This window comes from Podarcis bocagei (genome assembly GCF_964188305.1).
Source record: "Podarcis bocagei genome assembly, chromosome: 11".
Taxonomy (NCBI): Eukaryota; Metazoa; Chordata; class Lepidosauria; order Squamata; family Lacertidae; genus Podarcis; species Podarcis bocagei.
In genome coordinates this window covers 23,371,183-23,388,220 of record NC_138136.1, presented here as the reverse complement: position 1 = coordinate 23,388,220, position 17,038 = coordinate 23,371,183, and the positions used below count along the sequence as shown (strand labels likewise).

General features: G+C 38.1%; 1 protein-coding gene across 1 annotated transcript in view; it reads right to left on the bottom strand.

Moving 5' to 3' along the window:
- Positions 1-17,038, bottom strand: part of FBXL17 (F-box and leucine rich repeat protein 17) — a 146,803-nt gene that overhangs the window by 92,096 nt on the left and 37,669 nt on the right. Inside the window, exons 5-6 of the mRNA XM_081213702.1 lie at positions 7,873-7,980; positions 4,027-4,157 (exon numbers count right to left, since the gene is read on the bottom strand). Coding sequence (XP_081069828.1) covers positions 4,027-4,157; positions 7,873-7,980 — 239 coding nt within the window. The remainder of the gene's footprint in view (positions 1-4,026; positions 4,158-7,872; positions 7,981-17,038) is intronic.

Here is a 17,038-nt window from a genome sequence, read left to right as displayed (position 1 = left end):
ATAAGCCATTTAAAAATAAACTACATTAAGGATGCTTTTTATTACTCAACATCTGTGAAACATGTTTGCTCATCCTGATGAAAAAGTAGTTTTCTTCGCCCATTAAAAATAATTCAAAGCTATCTTGCATGAACATGCTTTAGCTCTAGGTAAAAATAAATTAATTTTCACTACCACACACTTGCCTTGAAGTCACAGATGTTTTAAAACAAAACAGCTTTTAATAAAACATGAAGTATCATCAATGGCTCTTTTATTAAAGAGAACTGCTTAGAGTCACAGCAGAAAAACACAAGAATGTGTGCCACAAGTCTGAGCCCAGCAAAGGTCGGCAGCTACTGAAAATAAGAAATTCAACGCAAATTGCAGAAGGCGAATTAATGATGTGGTACAAAAATGCATAGGATATTTTATGGGTGGCTGTAATGTAGAAATAGCAAGGCAATGGTTTAATACGATGTCAAAAAATCAGATTCAGTTTTGTACGAGAACTCAAAGATGACATAATCTAGCATTAATTTTGGAGCTTTGGAGTGTGTGGTCAGCAACAGACTGATGATACACATGTTCTACTTCTATGCTCTGCAGGTGTGCAGTCAATGTGCTGGACTGAAGTCTTGCTCTGTAGCGTACTGGACAAAAGCCAATAGCCTGAAGCTAAATCCAGGCGAGACTTAGGCACCGTTAGTGGGTGCTTTCCTAGACCAGATGAGTGGGATGTGCCCTACTCTGGAAGGGGTTACACTCCCTCTGAAGGAAGAGGTTGTGGCTGGGGGGTAGTTGTGGATCTATTCTGGCCTCAGTAGCATGGACTGCCTTCCATCAGCTGAGGCTGACGGCCCAGCTGCTCCCATACCTGGACATGGTCAGCCTGACTACTGTTGCCTATGCTCTGGTTACTTCTAGGTTAAAGTAGTGATTTTCTTGTTTAACAGAAACTTTAACTGAGAGAAGTTTGATTTCATATTTGGAGCCCAATTGAGGAAAGGACCAAAAGAACTTTGTTCCTTTACATCTCCGTTTTTTCCTTTGCATATTTCATTCCCACATTTTTCCTTCTATGTTTTACACTCCAGTAAATATATCAAAAATAAATAAAAATACAGTGGACGATGGAAATTCTTAGCTACAAGAAAGGCTATTAAAATTAAGTGCAGTCAAGTTATATCAAGCATCTATGTTACCAGTCTATCAACAACATTTTACAATTCAGTCCATCACACCGTCCTCAATTTATTTTCATTATCCACTTTTCAATGTATGTTATAATATGTTGCATACTGAATAAATATTTCATATTTGAGCCTTAATAAAAACCCACCCACTAGAATCATAGAATCACAGAATTGTAGAGTTTGAAGGGACCCCAAGGGTCATTTAGTCCAACCCCCTGCAATCCAGGAATCCAGCCCATAGCTCGGACCACCAACTTTATTGTTAGCAGCCAGATGCACTGACCCATTGTGCCACAGGAGATGGTTAGTTTTGTTTTTGTTTTTAAAAAAAGATAGTTTAGAGACAGTATTTTTTAAAAATGGGCTTGGACACTTTGATGTATAACAAGGTGTCATGGGAAGGGGAAAACATTTCCCACGGAATCTATAACATATGGAATTGATTTTAAAGAAAAGTGACCAAAGAAGAGTCTTGCAGTACCTTGAAGGCCAACAAATTAATTCTGGAATAACACAATACATTTGTTAATCTTACAGGTGCTATAACACTCTTCATTGTATCTGCTGCCATGAACCAACACAGCTACTACTAGAAGCAGGGACCAAGTAAGATTTACTAAATTACCAAGATTTAGCAAACATTCAGTCAACTTTTGCTCAGAGTAGACCCACTGAAATAAATGGCCATGACTAGCTTGGGTCCATTAATATATTGATATCAGTCTACTCCGAGTACAGGTTAGTGGAATACAAGCCATGATAAACTTCAGAAGAGAGGCTTAACTCTTCCACTGTGAAAGCAGGCGCAAGTACCCCTAGATAATGAATGCCACTACCCTGTCAATGAATCAGAGGCTGGGAGAGTTGTCTCACAATATTATAGCTAGGAGGTGCAGAAACACTGTAAGTTCAATGTGCTTTTTCATTATTACTACTACTATTATTAAAATCCATTTCTGAGTCACCTTTCTGCTCAAAAGCTGAACAGTTGGTTTCCACACAGTTCCCTGCATAACTGAATGGCATTATAGTTATGCAGCTCCCTCTGCACACACATAAAATAACAACCTTCTGTCAGGAAGCAGTGTATCTAAAAACTAACATTGTGTTTTCTGGAAGAATTTCAGTTCTTGAGGACAGAAAGGTTTACGATTGAAGTCCACAGCATAACTTTAGAACAGGGTTCACCAACCTGGTGCCCTTCTGAAGGTTTGGACTGCAACTCCTATCGTCCCTGTCCATTGGTTATGCAGCCTGGGGCTATTCTAAAATTTGGTACAGCGTGAAACCAAATATGTGATAAGATAGCTTGTGGAATACATCTTGTCAATGCACCATGACCTGTGAGGCTGCTGTAAATGCAGATGTATATCTTCACTTGGCTCCTCCACAACAGGGAAGCTTATGAAACCAAGCCTTTTCTAAAACTATTTTTAAACTCTTCTATTTGAACGAGTCTATACTGCATAAACAAACCTGGCATGAGGGCAGCAGGGAGTTCACTGATTGGCACCTCAATTCTAAACATTTGCACTGGTGTATTTGTTTTGTGATGTTATTTTCTGGCATGCATCTTTGAATCAGCTAATTAATACAGCTGGAACAAACAGGCTAAATTATTTTAATTCCAACTAGTCGTCTATAAAGCTTATGCTTTGATAGGAGCCCTTATATGGGTTTCCAATTTATTTAGTGTGGGGTTTGTTTGTTTTTAAAAAGAAAGATATGAGAACATGTTTTCAAGATTATAGCCAAGGCTATCCTTTAGAAAGAGAGAACATTCTACCATTTCCATTTAATAACTTACATCTAATAATAAACACCTTTTTTATAGCAGCAGCACAGAATCAAGTAGAAAAAAGACTTGAGTAAATAATCCATTGAGACAAATTCCTTCCATAAGAAAAACCACACACAACTGACTAACCTCTTTTTGAGAAATATCCAAGAGCAGAGAAAGTTTTCCAATCTTCCATGGCTCATATTTAAAAGATTTTTCCCAACCTAAGATCTAATGTCACTTTAAACCTCTATTTCTTGTTTACTTTTAGTTGATCAAAGATAACACATGTTCCTCTTCCTATTACTGGTATTAGCTTTTTGAAAGTCACCAGTATTTTCTCAGGTTAAACACAGCTTTCTTTCAGCCTTTCCACTCGAAACACAAATTCCCCAGCCACCTGCATGCACAATCCCATGTATGTTAACTTGGAAGCAAGTTCAACTATATTCAGGGAAACCAACTGTCTGGTACACTTTTTTAGGATTGCATCCTTAGAGGTGGTTTGTTACACAATCATGACTCTTACATAAATATCATGTGTGGCTAGTTTAAAATCATCTGAATCTGAGGTTGTGGTTTGTTTCCTTCCAACAAACCACAAGCTTCAAACCAGGAGCAAACCTCGCTTATCTGGAAACCCTGAGGTCATGTTTCAACGACAATGGCTTACTCACAGCAGTGCAGTAGGAGAACTAGAGGAGGTGCAACATGATCACAATCTCTCTCCAGGAGGCCACAAGCTTGTGCATTCACACTCAGCCATGGTTTGGCTAACTGCCATGGGTGAACTGGCTCAGTATACATAAATCTACCTTTTTAGCAAGGGAGTTCAAAGCAGGAAGTCTGCATTCAAAATTCAGACCTACAATCAGATTTACTAATAGGCATATCTATTTTTAGGCAAGGATTCTCCTTCAAGATAGATAATGTTAAAATGCACACAACGACATTATTCTAAAAAGACTGTGCTGACTTTTAAGATTCATTTCTTCCCAGCTTCATAAAATTATCAATTATTAATAATATTTAACACAATGGTTTGACTTTGCTTTTCTATGATGAAGTTACCTGTCATTTATAATCCAGTTCAGACAGAGATTGAGGGAGGTAAGGTTTTTGCATCTCTTTACTATTTCCATCACTGTTTCATTATCCAGTTCTGTGATATGACGTAGATCCAAGCTGGAAAGGTTTCTTAGCTATTAAGATAAATACAATGGTAAGTTTTATAATTCATATATAAATATAAACTATTTATAGAATTAATTGTAGTTTTGATCTGCTTGAACCTGCTTTTGTCCTTTAATTAATGTTATTTTTTTCTACCTATGCAATAGAAAAGCTGCAAAAACAAACTATTGATTTCAATCAAAGAGAGGACTTGCTGTATATTTTTATTTAAAAGGAGTATCTCTGGCTCTGTTCTTCACCAATGAATGAACTAATGGAATTAATGCAATATTTTTAATGTAATTTATTTATTTAAAAAATATGCTATTAAACTTTTGAAATGAAGTTACAAATGAAAGCCTATTGACAAAACTTTTTTTTTTTTTAAAAAAAAGCCACAAAGCTACACAGGGTAGTATTCAATGGTATCCATCAGCAGAATCAAGAGAATCAAGGAGGGAGGCAATTTCCATCTATTTCCCCTCCTCTCTGTAACTTGTGCCTCACTTATTTGCTCCAGCAGGTTGGGTGATTCTCTGGAGAAGCAGCAAGAGCATGGGAGGCTGCAGAAACAAGGGGAATCACCAAAAACTGCCTCTGCCTTGTTCCGCTGAAAGGTTCCCTCCATCAGGACATAGATCCTCTAGGGTACCAACCACGGTAATTAAAGAAAAACCCTGCTAACACTTATCATACCCAATGTGAAAAGAGTAACTATGATATATTCTTGCAAAGTAATACTGGAAAATAAATAGTAATGTGCTAAAATTTAATATATCAAGTACAAAAGTCCCATTTGGGATCCTTACCAAGCTAAATAGCATCATCATCAACATACAATCTGAAGTTTCCTACTCATATGATTTGATACTGATGAAAAGCATTCACTTTAACTCTATAATTGTTAGTATGAATTATAATGAACATATTAGCATTTGCATTAATTCCTGTATTTCCAAGTATAGATGTCAGTTAACAACATAGTCCCTGCTTTCAGGCCTATTATTTAAATATTACTCCTGTACTGATATACAGTGGTACCTCGGGTTACAAACGCTTCGCGTTACAAACACTTCAAGTTACAGACTCCACTAACCCGGAAGTAGTACCTTGGGTTAAGAACTTTACCTCAGGATGAGAACAGAAATTGCGCAACAGTGAATGTAGGCCACATTAGCTAAAGTGGTACCTCAGGTTAAGAACAGTTTCAGGTTAAGAACGGACCTCCGGAACGAATTAAGTTTGTAACCCAAAGTACCACCATATAGCACTCTATAGATGTTAAGACAGGTGTTTAGAGCGACAATGTTACAGATATGACCAAAGAAAATCCAGGAGCTCTAGAGTTGCAATCATAACTAGCTAACAGGTAAAAACTATATTCAATAATCACTTGTAAATAAGGCAGGTCCTTCTTACATAGACACAGTATCCAACAATAAGTAATGCAATATGTCCCTGTCGAAATGTGGCAAGGATGTCTCTAGAACCTCCATTAAGACTAATAACAAGCTAACACAGATAGAAGTTGACAGCTCATTCAAAGGAAACAGTAAATACATACGTAAACTATACTGGGCAAGATAGGCATTTGATAGCGAAATTCACCAAGAAAGGGCTTTCTATTGGAACTATTTAAATTAAGAAGTAGAGAGAAAATATTTTCCAAGAATGGGAAGAGTCATCTCAGCAACACATGAGAGGTTTTGCAAAAAGAATGCAAAATCACGACATTTTCCTAGAAGTGAGCTAGAGTTGGGTTAGAGAGGACATATATTTCACAAATTAAAAGGGGTAGCAACTGAGGAAATAGAAGCTTAGTGAGAAGTGTTCGTTATTCAACTCCCAGAGGAACCAGCCTCAGTGGCCCCTCACATTCACCCAAACTTGAGAGGAAAAAACCCAAAGTGCAGCTTGTGAAGCGACATGATTAAGCAGCACAGAATGAAAATAATGTTTACCTCAGCTGGGAAGAGTATAAAAGTTAGCTACATACAGCAAGCAATAACTTTGGGCCCTGTATTTTTGTTGCACATTGCTTCAGTACATTTTTTTTAACATGGAGAAAAATTCATAAATATAGTAAGCCAATCAAATATCGAGGTTACTAGAGAAGCTCAACACAGCAATAGCAAATGACCCCTCTGCTCAAGCTAGAGGACAGTTGAAACTGGGCAATTTGGCAATGAGCGGTACAAGCAGCCTTGCCCACTCACTGTCAGATTAAATCACAGCCTTTTCTTCTGGTTTTAGAGGGGACAGTTGGTGTTGGTTCTTTGACCACCCACCACCAAAAATGAATCCCGACCCAAATTTCCTTCCCAAACCTCCATATCATACCTATACAAGCACTTGCTCACTGTTTTTCCCCCTCCCTCCCTCTGAATATAAATCTTAACAATGTATACTCAAAGTTAAAGCCCACTGATTTCAATGGTTTTTAAGTGGAATTAGGAATACACATGGTTTATTTGTTAACTCAATATGGCTGTTCCAGGAGGCTTTGAATTGAGTTGAACTTGTTGTTTTAATTACATTCATCTCCATTTAAAACTTGATGTTTGATTTTCTTGTCATTTTATATTGTATTTCTTATTTATTGTGTGATGCATTTTATAGAAGCTGCCTTGAATTCACATTATGAAAAGGGTGGGATATAAGTATTTAAAATAATAAATAAAAGATTAAGATTGTAAGCACAACAGTAAATTAAAACCCAAATTGCATATAAACCCAAGCAAGGTGCCAATTAATTTAGGGCATTGAAATATAAGTTCAATTTTTGAAGAAAACCCACATCACGACCCCCATCTGCAACTTCTCCTGAATGAACTGCATTTTGTTTATATTGATGGTTGGTTGGCTTCTAAAGTGCCCCGTACACATTAAAAGGCAATTCTGCTCATGCAAGGTAACCTTCCCAAACTCTGCCCATTTCTCCTTTACAGCGCCAGACCCCATCCCACCCCATTTCAGATGGTGTGCAGGCCCTTTTGATATTTCTAGTGTGTGCAGGAAGCTACCGTGGGGAGGAGAGGGAGGAAACCCCACTTATAAGGGGGGAAACACCACTCACACTTCTCTAGGTCTATTGCAATGTGTCCTCTTCTTTGTCACCTTCTTCCTGCTCTTCCTTTACTTGATACAACACCTATATCCTTCACATTAATGTGACATCCACTATTTCCAGTCAATTGATGAGCAATTTAGGAGACGATCCAGAAAAGGAATAAATAGATGTGAAAGAATAATAAGCAAAGCCATGTTTTTTTCTTTCACTTTTCCCTACGACCAATTGCCAATGATAAACAGAAAAGGCCCCCTGTGCACTTGATTTATCAAGTTTTTCTGGTTGTGGACCTGGATATTTTTTATTTGGTTCTTAGCTATCACCTATAGACATTCTTTTCGATAAAAGACCTTCCTCCCATCACAAAATTGATCCTATTTCTTAATATACACTTCTAATTGGTGCAATCTGGCCGGCGTGCACCAAAGCTGCCACTTGTATCAGTTTTGTGTCTCAGCTAGATGTGCAAAGTTAAAGCTAATGTTAATAATAAATGAATGCATCTACAAAACTGTTATCCGTGTTACAAAATGCATCCCTAATATTGCTTCTAGTATGTAAGATTACTATAACTGTATAATTTTGACTCTATGAAATACACCTCTCAGTTATGTCTATTGTGCAATATTATCCTAACTGGAACTGACAACAGGAAACCTTGTTGCTGTACTTACATTGGTAAGGTGTATGACTCCTTTAGATGTAACAGAACAGCCCATAAACCCAACATACTGCAACTCGGGACAATGTTCAGCAAATGCTTTAACCGACTGATCTGTCACCTGCATAAAGAAAGAAAAAAGCTAGTTGAAGGTGACACTGAATATTCAAGTACAATGAAGTTTGGGGGCATCATTGCAGAAGTGACAACCTGTGGGTTCAATAGTTTCTTTGCCTTAATGGCATGAAGGATAGAGTAAAGTGTGTCTAAAAGGACTCTGGGGAAGAAAGAACATGATGAAAAGGGTTCCTCTCCTCCAGCAAATGACAAAGGAAGTACCAGATGATAGAACAAAAATTTAAAATATAAGCATTGAATATATCTGCAGGGGTAACTCCCTGCAAGTATTCTTTGCTTTTATAGAAGCTTGAAACTATAACCAGGAGCCAACAGCTCTCCTCTGTCCCCTAAACGGTTAGGCAGTACATGAAGTAGATTATATTTCAGCTAGTGGTTTAAAAAAAAAATCAAGACAATGTATTTACAAAACCTATTACCCTACAGCCTTTTCCCATTATTCAGAGATGCTGCTAACCAAACCAGTCTAACATATTGATATGATGGGGCAAAAGTAATAAAGGTAATACTTAAAAAAAATTCATTAAACAAATTATCTTTCTATGGTCTGAAAACAGTAAAAAGGTGGATTTCAGTACCTAATAGACATTTAGGAATGTGAAGGATTCTGCCACCAACATACCACAACCAAATCCCATTCCAAACTTATCACCATTTGAAACGATGGAAAACACATGGAATAACAGCATGGGTGTAAAATCCTTTTGGCACTGCCAAGAGATAATTCACAAGACCCCATTGTGATACCATATTGCAATACCACTGAAATGCCATTTTGCCACTTTGGGTTTCTTTTGGGAGGAACTGCGGAATATAATCATAATAAAATTAACAAATTATTTTAAAAAGCAAATGCAGTACATTTCAGAGCGAAGAACAGAGCAAAGGGAAACTTGCTGTCTCTGACATCCCTTTTACCTCCAAAGGCAGAAACCATTTCTGAACTTCACTTACTCAGTTTTCCCTCTGTTCTTTATGCTACCTTAAATGTTGAACAAAATAGGCAAAATATAGTTGCCTCTACTCTTTTCAGCAAACATTAAGAATACGTAAACCTTTCCATAGTTGTATTTAGTTATGTAAAAATGAAGTAAGCTTGTGTGTGTGTACACACACATATATATAGGATATACACACACCAGATATTATGTGTGTGTGTGTGTATACACATTTGATTTCTCACTCATGTCGCAATCTATGTTATGCTTAATTAATTTCTTTGCCACCCTTCAGCTTAAAAATAATACATTAAAACCACCACATCCTAGTAATTGCAGAGTGTGTTGAACTGGAATAATTGCACTGGAACAAATAATTACTGTTTGATTCTTTTCATGGGTTCATCCTTGAGAGTCTTTGCATACTCTACTTTTCTGTAAGTCTGCTTGCATTTACATAGGAGACTAAGATGACCTCTTAAGTCAGTGCTTTTTTTCTATTAAAAATGTTTAGGGGTACTCTCATTTTCCTACTCATATTGAAATGCTTCCCCTCAATGAGGCCAAACTTAGATTCACAAAATGTTTGCGGGTATGCGTACTCCTGCGTCCCCCCAGAAAAAAAGGACTGGTTACAGCAGTTTATTCTTTGAAATGTACAAACAGCAGCAACTCCAAAAGTGACTATGTAAAAAAATTGAGACCTTGGGCTCAGTTATACAATCTTTTGCAGCCAGCCCACAGCAAAGCTACAAACTGCAAGATTAGTTGGATCTGTAAAGAAAAATAGTGAAAAGTCTCAGTCAGCGCCTGCAGTATCCTTGTCAGCATTTCTTACCACACTAATATAAAAAATTAATGTATTTTCACAGCTCCAATACAGCACATAGCAATGGATGTTTTAACTCAGTAGTGTCTAGTAAAGTGCCAGGGGATTTCACTAGATATTCCAATCTATCATCATTCTATTCCCTGGCTGTAGTTTGAGAGAGCTTCCAACTAAATTGATTTATTTTTAAAACTCCAAATGGTGTTAATGAAGACAAAGACTGTTATGAAGGAAAGTTAGGTACTCTGTTATATGGATGTTATATTACAGGTTTCGGATGCAGGAGAACCTGGGTCATATTGGAGTAGTTCCTTTGAAATCTCACCATAACATTTCACTTTAGTATCATCATTCAAGACTTTGGTATCTGAAAAGATGTATTTATCGTCTTGTGATGGACAGCTGGGGACTTCATAGAAATCTGGTTTCAACCCTGTTTAAAGACAATGCATTTAAGGTAGCAATGTCTGATTTGCCTTTCTGTTCAAAGCAAGACTTCCTTCTGTCAGCCAACAACTAGATTTCATAACTCCCACAAGTCTTTAGAGGAGGAAAATTTAAAGGTACTGTAAGAAACAAAGCTACACTCCAAGAAACAAAGCTACACTCAAATGCACAAATTAGGTTTTTTGATGAACTTTCAAGTGGAAATGCACAATGTGCGTGTATTCTTTGCATAAATTCCACACACACCCACACCCATTACTCAATTATCCAATTCATATGCACACATTAAACACACCTTACACACAGAGATCACTAACTCTCCCTCCCCCTTAGTCATACACATTTAATTTATTTATTTCATATAGGTTAGATATTGCTTTGCCCTATTTATTTAAAAAGGTGGAACTATAAACTGAAAATGTGAGACAGCTTAGCAGGACAATGCACTTACAGGATACACACTTAGGACCACAAATTAGGGTTTGGCAGGCAAGACAGTTACCCCCTCACTTCCACCCACTTAAGAAACCCGTTAACTTCTACATATTCTTTCCTTGACGAACTGGTACTGCTTAGAAGCATCACCACAGTAGGGTGTCATGTTTCAGAGATAATTATTATTATTCATGGGCAACTTAATAGATAAGTTATTATTGTAACTGAAACTTTTAACATGGAAACCAGTCACCACACTCTGCCATGCACAACTTAGTCAAATCAATCCAAATTGAGCAAAGAATATACTATAATTTTTACTAAAAACGAACCCTTGTGAATGAGGGCACAGATATTCACAACTAATCACATTATAAAGGTCCATTAGTGTTCACTGAGGAATCAGTAATAATTTGATTGCCTGTTCGACCTTCAGTGACTTTCTTTTATTCTGCCTTATATTATGTTAGCCTTGCTTTGAAAAAGTCATATAAGATGATGAAAAGAGATTTATAAGCTATGCACAAAAGCACTGAGAGTGGGAAAGACATCAGCCTGGAACTAATGGCGCAGATATTAGACACCCAATAAAAAAAACCTATCATGAGTTTGGCCATTTTTCTTGAGCATATTTGACTAGTTTGATGCTGCAAATTTAGTTTACGTTATTAAAGCTCAGTATTCTGGGAATGGTAAACTTTTTTCTTGGTGCTCAAGTTGCCCCAAAGAACTGTGATTAAGTAAATATAATGACATAATTCAAGCAATCTACTGACATAATCTCTAATCGATATAAAGTGAGCTGCAGAATTTTTCCAAGACACTTTTACGGTATTGTTCTACTACCAAGATAACCTCCCACCACAGCAAAATATCATGTCACAAGGTATAGAAACTATTAAACATTTCAGAATGGATGCCTATCCCCAATAGGTTAAATCCTGAAAAACCAAACCATTCCAGCCTTGATTCCAAATTACACATTAGAATCCCTCCTGCTCTTGCACATATATGTCATCACAAAGTCATACCTATACGGTTCCCTAAACCTATCATAGAGATTACGTAATCAAACATTTCATTGCAGTTTACCATCACCGAAACTCCACAGAGTTTATGTAGCCTCTTAATACTGATGGTGTTAACAATCCCTTATCCTAGGGATTTGCAGGTGCCCTCAGGGTCTTTGCTGAAATTAGGTTTGAAAAAAGCATCCTATTGCAGGCAACAGAACAGGTTGTGTGGTACCCAAGACTGTTTCTTCAGTTTGTAAATGTGCCCATTGGCCCTAAAAGGATGGCAAACTCTCCTTTATCCCATTACTTCCATCAAATATGACATTAACATAGCAGGAAAACCACAAGCCAGCAAAGGTTTGAGTTTCCTTACAAAGCACAGCTGAACTAAAGGTCCAAGAGCAGCAGTACTTAAAATTAAGATGCAAATATATTCTTATTGGATTCTGATTTCATAGAATCATAGACTCATAGAGTTGGAAGAGACCACAAGGGCCATCGAGTCCAACCCCCTGCCAAGCAGGAAACACCATCAGAGCACTCCTGACATATGGTTGTCAAGCCTCTGCTTAAAGACCTCCAAAGTAGGAGACTCCACCACACTCCTTGGCAGCAAATTCCACTGTCGAACAGCTCTTACTGTCAGGAAGTTCTTCCTAATGTTTAGGTGGAATCTTCTTTCTTGTAGTTTGGATCCATTGCTCCGTGTCCGCTTCTCTGGAGCAGCAGAAAACTTAAATTATTATGCTTAGGAATTCAACCATTTGTCTTCTTTTCAACTACTAACATATCAGCTTCTTTTCAAACAGCACCACAAATACCGTCAAACTTCATTTAAACCAATATTACTGGTCATTCTGACTCTGATGATTTTAAAGAAACCAAAAGGGTTACAGCTTTTAAGGATAGTGCACTGAGATTATTAGAATCAAATAAGCAAATCAGCTCACGACCTCATTTTGGTGCATTTATATGGGCTCTACCACAATAAAATTAAAGGAATTTATTTTTTCATGTATACAATTTTAGCATGCCAGTTAGAAAAACACATTATATAGGAAGTCTGTCTAAATACTGCAGCCCATCAATTCAATAGTTTTCTAATTTTTCACATACATCGTTATTTACCTTAAATATCTTGTTTTAGATTAAATCCTTAACTAGAGATATTATGAAAAGATTAATTACAACTAACCACACTTTAGTATGATTAACATAGTCTGAGGGGAAAACAATGCATGACCAACCAGTAATTTTAAGAGGTCTCAAATAACCATTTTAATCAAAAGAATCATAAAATAATAACTAATCAATAAACCTATCATGTATTATCATGTATTTGAGTATTTTATACAGAAGACATAAAAGTTCTAAAACTAGTTTACATTATTTAAATATCATTTTTGTGCAAAATTATTCATTGTCAAAATATTATTTATTATGGATTGGGTTAAAAAAAAATCTGCTTCCAAAGCACAATATTTAAAGTTCCCTTAGAGAACAATTATAAAGAAAGCTGCTAACTTTTGGAACTGTAGAAAAACTGTTTTAAAATTAAATTGCAGGTGGTTGGCAGCAGTGTGTTCAAAATGATCTGCAGAGATTTGCAGGCTAGGTATATGATTTATTCACTATGGACTTGGGGAATCTAATGTCTGCAAACTGAATGCCTTAGTTAACAAAAGTACTCTGTGCAGATATATTAAAATAGTACACACTTGCTTTGAGTTCTGGAAGTCACTGTTTTGCTTACGTAAACGAAACATACAAGAATGTCAAAAGATGAAATATTCTCTAATGGTTATTTTCCCAATTTAATTCATCTCTTGCTGGCAAGTGAATACCATGGTGCTATGCACTATGGGAACCCAATTGCTTTATGCAAGTAATTAAAACATGCCCTGGAACCACAGGAGTCATATACTCCTTTTCTCCGCCACTCCCAAATATCAATTCCTTACAGCAATGAAGAGAATTCTGCAAACAGCCGCTTTACCTAAACTTTACCTTCCACAATGAAATCATTGTAGCAGAATACAAATACAAAAGTATCATGCCTATATCCACAGGAACAGACAAAAAGTGGCTAGCATCTGTAGGCCAATTGTCCAAAACATAACAATAACAAATGGGGAGAGGTAAGGTATTATAGAAGCAGGGAACAGAAATACAGTACTGAGGTGTATGTGGCTTATTAACTGAGAGACAAGAGAGATTTACGGCTAATATAAGGGTTCAGAGGAGGACAGAGACATACAAGGGAGAAGCTGGTTATTGGTTCCTAGCTGCTTATCCCTTATTCCCACGATAAAATAGCTCAAAACCGCTGAATTAGCAGCCTCAATACACAGCTGAAGTTCACTGACTCCTTGGCATGCATCTGTCTTGGGAGACAATGGAAGAGTGCTCCTTCGGGGGTAAAGTCAAACCATTGGAGAATTATAGCACCTGCTGCGGCTGTAGAAACCAATATGGGAGGAACATGTTTTATTGCATATGAGGCAGGTGAAGGTGTCCGGTTGTGCTGCTACAGGTGCACCATGGCATTTCTTCTCTCTGTGCTGCTCCCAGTGGTCATTCCTCCTCTGGTCACAGCTGTGGATACACAGCCTGTCTCCTTGAAATCGTCTGCAAGGGATTTCCATACAGTGGGGTTAATGTTGCCAGCCTTCATGTTACATTTTTGTAATGAAAAGTTGGTCTGCCAACAGGCCAAGTGCCTGAAGCCAGCTCCCTGTAGGCCACGTCCTTGGGGATCCTGCCATCTTCCATTCTGTGGACATGATCAAGCTAGTGTAGATGCCATGTTGGGCTTGGTAATGCACCAAAATCTTCCTGATGCAGTGCACACATCTCTCCTGACGGGTGTGATTTGCTCATTGCTCATTTCCATAAAGTAGTGCGCTCAACACACAAGACTGGTAGACCATCATCTTGGTATTGGTTGTTAGCATCATATTCTTCCATACCCTTTTGGACAGGCGAGATATTGCTGTAACTGCCTTGCCGATGAGCATGTCCAGCTCAGTGTCGATGGAAAGGTTGCTGGTTATGATGGAGCCCAGGTAGACAAAATCATCTACCACTTGTTTTGTGTGGTCACCAGTGCTGATGCATGGAGTGCTGGCAACAACCTGAACTTTATTTTGGCACAATACCACACTGCCCCATGCCAATAAGAACCAACATTCATATAAACAAGTAAGAAATTGTCCGCATGTACTTCACAATAAATTTAGGACAACCAACATTAAAGAACATTGTGCAACAATAACCTTTTTCATCTGATAAAACTGTTGCCGATCTCAAAACTAGTTGCTCTGTAATGGATATACAGGATATGGAGTCACTGACATTTATTTTGGACTGCAGGGGCATAATTACTTCTGTTCCTCATTTCAAGCTTATGAGGAAACAAACAACTGGAAATTAGTAACCACCTTCAGCTCAGAAGAACATGTAGAAAGTGTGTGCTGCATAAGGCTCATATGTGTACATGATATTAAGAAATTCTATTTGTTAAGCAGATCTATGTTTGCAAAGTCTGCTGTTTGATATGCAGACAATTAGTATTATCTTCAATAATACACTTCAAACAAAAATGAGCCACAGCTTCAGCCCAAAATTAACTCTTTTGAAGTTTTAAAGTGCCTGGATACACTTCTTTAGTATAGTAATATTGTGGCCCAAGGCAATTTCTTTTCAGTATTTCAAAGAGAACTTTCCTTACCTTTAAATCAGCATTACTGAAGCAGACATGCATAACTATAAGAACTACCTAATCAATTCTATGTTCTGTACAATGGCTTGGATATCTTGGGTGCTAAGTATCTGCTGAATAATAGTTTTAATAAGATCACTCTTTCAAATACTTTTCTTTTAATCTCACTAGCTCCGAACCCAGTTGTGGTTTCTGCCAACAAAGGGGGGGGGCAATTTTCACTGACAGCCCTTCCCCCTGCAGCCCCCACAGCTACCTTCCACACTATTCTAAAGGGTTTGCCCAACTTCCTGAGGTTTGCGGTGGGGTGGTGTATATGGAGCTGCAAGATAATTGGTGATAATTGATTCACTTCCCCTCCCTTCTCTTGCAGTAGCCTTCACTGGATTGGAGCCAACGTCTTACTGGTGTGTGTGTGTGTGCGCGCGCGCGTGCGCGTGTGTGAACATACAGCTTCTTAATACAAGCTTGTATTTTAAAATTGAATTTTCCAGGCAACTGATCTTACTCTATATCAGGGTGGTCCAGCACATGCAGCGTTTGAAACCAACCAGGTGCTGGGCGCACTTTGCAATAGAGGTGGTCCAATTGCAAGCAATTTTAGAAGTTTCGTTGCTATGTATGGTTTCTGAGGCTCTAGATTAGAATTGCCACTGCTGGCACTGCTGCCCAATTGGTCTGCCACTGCAGGCATTCAGAGACAGAAACAGGGAGGAAGCACAAGAGGTGGATAAGCTGCTCAGTGTTTGCCAGCGAGGCGGCGCTTTGAAAAGGAGTCAGAGCCAGTGAGTAAGGGAAGGATCGCAATGAATGGGTTAGCTGCTGACTCTTTGGCGGCTTGCAGAGAAGGAGGAGGAGCAAAGCAGAATGGAACAAGAAAGCCAACCTTGGACCTTGAACTAAACTTGAACCTGAAGACATTCCTGACCAGTGTATTTAAAAAAATAAAATAAGGAAAACATATAAAGGCAAAAGTAGTACAAGAATACTGAACACAATCATAAGGATTTGAAAAACAAACAAACAAGTTAAACAAAACAGCCAACATACAATGACAAGACAGTTTCATCCAGTAGGGTGGGAAAAGAAAAAGCAGACAGTCTTCATCTGCCTCCATCCCCAGTTTGCTTTTTATGGAAAAGGTTCACCATTGTCCTTCTCCCTTCTTGCCCAATACTCAGCATCACTCCTTTCTTCCTTAACACTGGGAGCCCCCTAAGCAGCTCCTTTCATTCTGCCTATTTTTGTTATTCTGGCATCAGTGCCACAATATTTTGTGGGGGCCTTACTTCCAAGCAAATGCACCCTGTACTGGCCCATGGTACAATATTCACAATATGCTAATTTAATTCAGTGTGTGGTCCCTGGGTTGTGTGTCAAAGTACTCTTGTGGCTCACTTGATCTGAGAGGTTGAAAGTACAGGGCTTTTCAGCAATCTTTCTTCAAAACACTAGTGATGGTGCTGTTAGGCTCCAAATTTTCATGTTTTCCAGTGTATCCCAAGCTTGAGGACTTAACACTGGAAACTAGGATGCCCTTGCTACTACTCATTCTCTTTCTGGGTTTGTTACAACAAACCCAAATGCCTCCTCTGCTCCAACAGCCACTAAACTATTACAGGATCTGACAACATCAGCCATACCCAGTGCTTTTC